Source organism: Propithecus coquereli, unplaced genomic scaffold (assembly GCF_000956105.1).
Source record: "Propithecus coquereli isolate 6110/MARCELLA unplaced genomic scaffold, Pcoq_1.0 Scaffold714, whole genome shotgun sequence".
Taxonomy (NCBI): domain Eukaryota; kingdom Metazoa; phylum Chordata; class Mammalia; order Primates; family Indriidae; genus Propithecus; species Propithecus coquereli.
The window spans coordinates 566,995-572,934 of record NW_012153219.1 but is presented as its reverse complement, the minus strand read 5'-3'; the positions used below and the strand labels follow the sequence as shown (position 1 = coordinate 572,934).

General features: G+C 57.2%; 1 protein-coding gene across 1 annotated transcript in view; it reads left to right on the top strand.

Annotated features, from left to right (window-relative positions):
* Nucleotides 1-141: 141 nt before the first annotated feature.
* Nucleotides 142-5,940, top strand: part of SPATA32 (spermatogenesis associated 32) — a 12,556-nt gene continuing 6,757 nt past the window's right edge. The window contains exons 1-5 of the mRNA XM_012661494.1: nucleotides 142-163; nucleotides 1,195-1,249; nucleotides 1,939-2,005; nucleotides 2,277-3,040; nucleotides 3,171-3,223. Coding sequence (XP_012516948.1) covers nucleotides 142-163; nucleotides 1,195-1,249; nucleotides 1,939-2,005; nucleotides 2,277-3,040; nucleotides 3,171-3,223 — 961 coding nt within the window. The remainder of the gene's footprint in view (nucleotides 164-1,194; nucleotides 1,250-1,938; nucleotides 2,006-2,276; nucleotides 3,041-3,170; nucleotides 3,224-5,940) is intronic.

Sequence of the window (5,940 nt, the reverse complement as noted above, 5' to 3'; positions counted from 1 at the left end):
TTCCTAATTAAGACCTAAGCAAACTAGGAAAGGGAACTCCCTCAACCTGAGGCCCTGAGGTCAGAAGCCTGGGCAACAGCAGGGCTCAGAGCAGAGAAGTTGGAGATGGGGCAGAGAGACGTGTGAGGAAGCCAGGGGAGCATGGCGGTCAAGGAGGTGGAGGGTTCTGAAGAGACCACTGAGCTGGCCTCGGGGAGCTGTCCATGGTGGTGCCCTGGAAGCCCCGCCACTCAGCAGACCCAAGATCCCCCAGGCCCAGGCTGAAGCATGGACATGCCCAAATCCCAGTCCCAGGGCCAGCCATACAAGGACCCCTCTCCCCAGCCTCTGCATCTCTGGGAAGAGGCCACAGCACAGTCTCATCCTTCCCATATAATCCTGGGAGCCATTCTTCTCAGCCAGAGCCAGAGCTGTCGCTTCCTGCCACACCCCAGACTCATGGGGACGCCCCCTGGCATGATGGCAGCATTGCCATGATGGCCCCTCCATCCACGGCCTGGAGAGCGGAGAATAGCACAGCCTGGTGCTTCCCATCCCCAGAGGATGAAGCAGCAGCTTCTGCAGGAAAAGATTCAAGCCTCCAGGGAAGGGGGGACCGCCCCCCGGAGTCAGTCTCCTTTGCAGAGGGTGATCCAAGCTCATAAATCACCAGGCAGGTGCAAGCAACACCTCAGATCAAACACCTGGGGTGAGGGCCTTGGCCTGGGCTCAGGGCTGGATGGCCCAGAGGGAGTGGAGACAGCTGGGCAGAGAAGCAGGCATGGAGAAGAGGAGGCGGGTTCACCTGGTGTGCTGGACCCCCACACAGTTCCAGGCTCCTGGGCAGGGGAGCTCAGGGGAGGTTCTTGAGTCACACCTGTATTCAAGCCTTCACTTCAGCAATGATCAGACCTGAGGCAAATGACCCTCTCCTGTGTTGAATCACTGAGATAAAGGCTTAAAGTGCCTGGGCTGTAGCAGGGCTCCGTCAAGGGGAGGGGATGCTGTTGGCATTCGCCTTAGGGAGGATGAAGATGGGGCTGGGCAAAGACGGAGGGGCGGACTGGTGACTGGTGAGAGAGGTAGGGTGGGTGAGGGGAGAGGGAGGGATGGAGGGAGGAGGCGGCTGGAGCAGCACCGCAGCCCTGGCTCCAGTTCCCTCAGGGACTGTGCCCCTCCTGCAGCTCCCTGCCCCCACCTCCTTCTCCCTGCCAGGTGCCAACGGATTTCCCTGCTGTGGCCAGAAGTCTGTGGAGATTGTGGACATGCGGTGAGAACCGCTCCGCCATCATCGCAGGGCCTCCCCCCAGCCCCCAGGACTCTAGCCTTTCCCCTGACACCCGGCAGTAGCGCCCAGCCCCAGTCTCCCTCCATTCCACCCATTCCCAACACCTGCCCAGGGGCAGCATCCGGGCCAAAAGGCTGAGGAGGGGGAAGGGTGTCTACCCCCTCTTCTGTTTCTGCCATCAGCCCTGACATTGGACAAGGACTTCGGGGGGTGGTTGGGTACACCCAGGGACATGGATGGCACCTGACCCCTTAGAACTGCATTGCCTGCTGAGGACAGAGCTGCCCAAGGTGGGGGTGGGCAGGTGGGTGGGAGGACATTGCCCTGGGCTTTCCCCTCTATAGGGAGCCACTTTCTGGGCACTGATTCTCAAAGTGAGCTGCATTGGCTCACCTGTAACACTTGACAAAAGGCACATTCCTGGGCCTGACCTCCAACCAACTGGATCCCTCTTTGGGGGTGGGGGATGAGCTGGCAAGTTTGAGGATACCACTCCAGACTTCTTGGTGGGAGTGGGGGCAGCCAGGGAAGTAGATGAGCTGGGGGAGGGGCATCTTGCCAACCCCTGTACAAGGCAGGGGGCTTTGAGGGCCCCAGAGACCTCCTTCCCCCTGAAGCTACCCTCCAACCCCACAGGCCCCTATTACCCACTCTGTCTCCTTCTGTCTTAGGGAGGACTTAAACCGACACCAGTTTTACAATCCCCAGATGGTACAAAAGGAAGAAGAGAAGATAGAGGTGAGAATGGAAGGGTCACCTCTTACAGGGGGGTGGAAGGCAAGGGTCCCTAAGCCCCAACCAGCCCCTACCCTTGACAATGCTGGGACCCTAGTTCCAGGCCAGTGTGGGCACTCACACGCCACCCTCACAGGTAGGTGAGCGGAGGCAGGTGTGGTGGGGAGAGAGCAGGACCCGGCTGGGGGCAGGACAGGGGCCTGGGGCCAGGGAGGACCTCAGGGACAGGGACTTCCAGCTCTTACCTCCTCAGCTTTGAGTTCAAACATTTCAGCTGGAGGCGGAATTGCTAGAGCAGGAGCCCCCACCCAAAGCGGACCTGGACCTGGACCCAGACCCGGACCCAGACCTGGAGCTCATGGCTTTGCTGGAGTCAGAGCTGCAGCCGGCACCCACGCCTGAACCTGAGGGGGACACGTGGAATGTGACCAATGGCAACGAAGACCTTGGGAGGCAGGGGTACAGGATAGAGTCCGTCCACCCCTACATAGAGGGGCTGCCAATGCTACACAACTTCAGACCGTGGAGCATGAGTTCAAACATCAGTTACCTGAGTTCCCTGGAGGAGAGACCGGTGCCCACCGCCTACCGCTCCATCCCCGTGCAGACCTCCAAGCACCTCTTCTGGGCAAACAAGCTCACCCAGGCCTCAGAACACAGCCTGCAGCGGGAGATCAACATGCAGCTCCACAAGAGCAGTGCAGACAAGACCACCAGCCATCAGAACTTCGTCCCCACCAACACTCTGTGCTCCAGGAAGCACTTCCAGACCTCCACTGCCCACACAGCTCTTCCAGCCACAAGCTCCCAGCCGCTACCAAGCACCCACCTGTCTTCCTCCAATCTCTCACCAGTCATTGGCCTGGCAGAGCTAATCAACTTTGCATCTTCCCTGGCCATGGCCTCCTCCAGCAAGACAGACTTGCCCAGTTTGGAGCACAGGATCAAAGCTAAACCCCAGAAGGCCGTGGAGCCTTCCACAGAGCCCATCCAGCCCACTACAAACAAGCAAGAGCTGGAAAAGTGCAAGGAGACACTGTCGGAGAAACCACCCAAAGCCAGGGAGCCGCAGAAAACTTGGAATCAGGAAGACAAGAGTTTCTCTCACCCTTACCTTGACTTCAGCAAGCCGGGGACCAAGAGGACCACCATTGAAGGGGAAGTGAAGCTTCTCCAGCCTCCAGCCACGTCCCCCCACCAGCTGCAGGGAGCCAAGGAAAAGTAAGCGAGGCCAGCCGCACAGCTCTCCCCAACAAGGGGGCTGTGCTGGGACGTGGGGGGCCTGCTCCTCGCAGGCCAGGTAGGGGTGGGGGACGGTGGAATGAGGGGCCGGGCGGGGGTGCGGCGGACTGTGATGCTTCAACCTTGGTGACCTCATAAAGGCTGCTGGAAACAAGGTTCCGGTGGGCTGAAGTGCAGTTCCAAGGCCAGGGCCGCAGGAGGCCTGGGGACCATGGAGGGTGAGCACTCCAGGGCAAGGGCAGGGCCCTGAATTCAGACGGGAAGGGCTGTGCTTGCTTTAGGAAGCTTCCCACCCAGGGGGCAGCGCCTCCCCACGTGGGAAATGCTCAAGCTAGCGTCTGCCCTGCTGAGAGCCTGTTGGCCCCAGCCCTGGAGGCCAGGATGCCCTGTGGAGGGCAGAATGAGGGCGCTCTCCAGCGCCCCTTGCGTTCTGGTGATGAATGCACACAGCACAGGACAGCCCCTGCCCAGCCGCATGCAGCAGCACAAGGCCCCCTCATCCCCAGTGACCTCCTCAAGAGGCCTCTGGGCTCTCCCCTCTCTCTGACACCCCTAACCGGGGCCCAAGTGACGCTCTCTCTTTTGTGTTGCAGCTCAGTGCCGGGAACCAAGAAAGGGAATCCATTATTGCTGCAAATTCATTTTAAGCTGTCATCCCCCTCCACCCCAGAGAAATGACTATACAAAACCAGTAAAGCCTCCAGTGCTGGCCCTCGGCTCAGACTTTTTGTGCAAATGCTCCTAGACCAGTAAGCTCACCTGGCTGCCGCATCCTGATCTCAATTTTTTAGGGATGCCACCCCTGTTTTTAGCTGCTCCAGCCCCACCTGTCCCCGGAGGGCAACGTCACCCTGTCCCAGCTGTCTGTCTGCCCACTCCCCAGGGGCAGTTCCACTCCACTCCCACCTAGCCAGGCCTCCAGGCCAGCAGGGAGACTCATGACTAGTCCAGGGGAGGCCTCGGTGCCCTCTCGTGAAATGGGGAGTCCTCTTGGCCTGAAGCCAGGGATCACCATGTTGGGATCATCTGAGGCAATGGCCTCCTGGGCGTGGGACTGGGCAGGCAAGAAGGCGCGTCTGAGTGGGGTTCCTCCTGGTCTCTCCTCCGGGAAGGGCGGCATGGGGAAGGGGTGGTGTCCTGGGGCTGGAAGGAGGGGAAAAATGAGGCCGAAGAACTGGTCCTGCAGCAGGCTGCAGCCTGGAGCTGGAGGGGACAGCTACCCACAACCCAGACGTGCACACTCCCACACACACACAGACACCACCAGCTGCCCAGTACATCACACACACAGTCACACGACACATCCACACACACAGGAAGCACACTCCACGCATGCCCATGCACATGTGTGCCTGGTGACGCAGTCACACGTCCAAAATATGCACACAAACGCACTCGCACGTCTGGGGTTTGGTCTTAGAGGCCCAGAGGACGGGCAGTGTGGGCAAGCTCCTGGCAGAGGAGAGACGGCAACAAAGGAGGGAAGGGAATTCCGAGTGGGGGGCTGGGCAGAGGAGGGAGGTGCCTGGAGAGTGGGATTAGGAAGCAGTGAGCAGTTAAGACTGGGCCGGGCCTGAGAAGGGGGCAGGAGGCTGGAAGGCGGGACGGGGGTGACGCAAAGGTCAGTGTCTTGTGAGGGGCTCGGCCAGAAGCATCCTTCAGCTCTCAGGACTCGTCTTTCTGGAGTTGTTTTTTTTTTAGTTAATAAACTTTATGTTTTTTAGAGCAGTTTTAGGTTCCCAGCAAAATTGAGCAGAAAGGTCAAAGAGTTCCATATAGCCTCTGTCCCCACTCACACACAATGTCCCCTACTATGGACACCCTGCTCCAAAGGGAGCATTTGATGCTGACGAACCTCCACCGACACATCATCGTCACCCAAGTGCGCAGTCTCCATCAGGGCTCACCATGGGTTCAGACCAGTGTGTGATGACGTGCGCCCACCAGCGCAGTGTCACACAGAAGAGTTTCACTTCCCCAGAATCCCCCTGTGCTCTGCCTGTTCCTCCCTCCCTGCCCCACCCCTGATCCCGTCCCTACAGTTTTGCTTTTTCAGAATGAGTCGAAATCACACAGTATGTAGCCTTTTCAGATGGGCTTCTTTAGCTGGGAAGACACATTTAAGTTTCTTCCATCTTTTCATGGCTTGACAGCTCATTTTAGTGCTGCATAGTATTCCGTTGTCTGGATGTACCGCAGTTTATTTATCCATTCACCTATTAGAGGACACCTTAATTGTTTCCTAGTCGTTTCCAAGTTTGGGCAATTATGAATAAAGCTGCTGTAAACATCTATGTGCAGGTTTTTGTGTGGATATAAGTTTTCAAATCATTCGGGTAAATACCAAGCAGCTCGATTGCTGGATCACATAGTAAGGGTAAGTTTAGTTTTATAAGAAAGTGCCGCACTCTCTTCCAAAGTGGCTGTACCATTTCGCATTCCCACTGGCAACAAATGAGAGTTTCTGTTGCTCCACGTCCTCTCCAGCAGTTGGTGGTGTCAGTGTTTTGGATTTTGGCGTTCTAGTAGGTGTGTAGTGGTGTCTCATTGTTTTAATTTGCGATTCCCTAGTGATTATGATATTGGACACCTTTTGATATGCTTACTTTCCATTTGTATATCTTCTGTCTGGTCAGATGTTTTGCCCATTTTTTAATTGGGTTGTTCATTTTCTTATTGTGGAGTTTTATGTTATT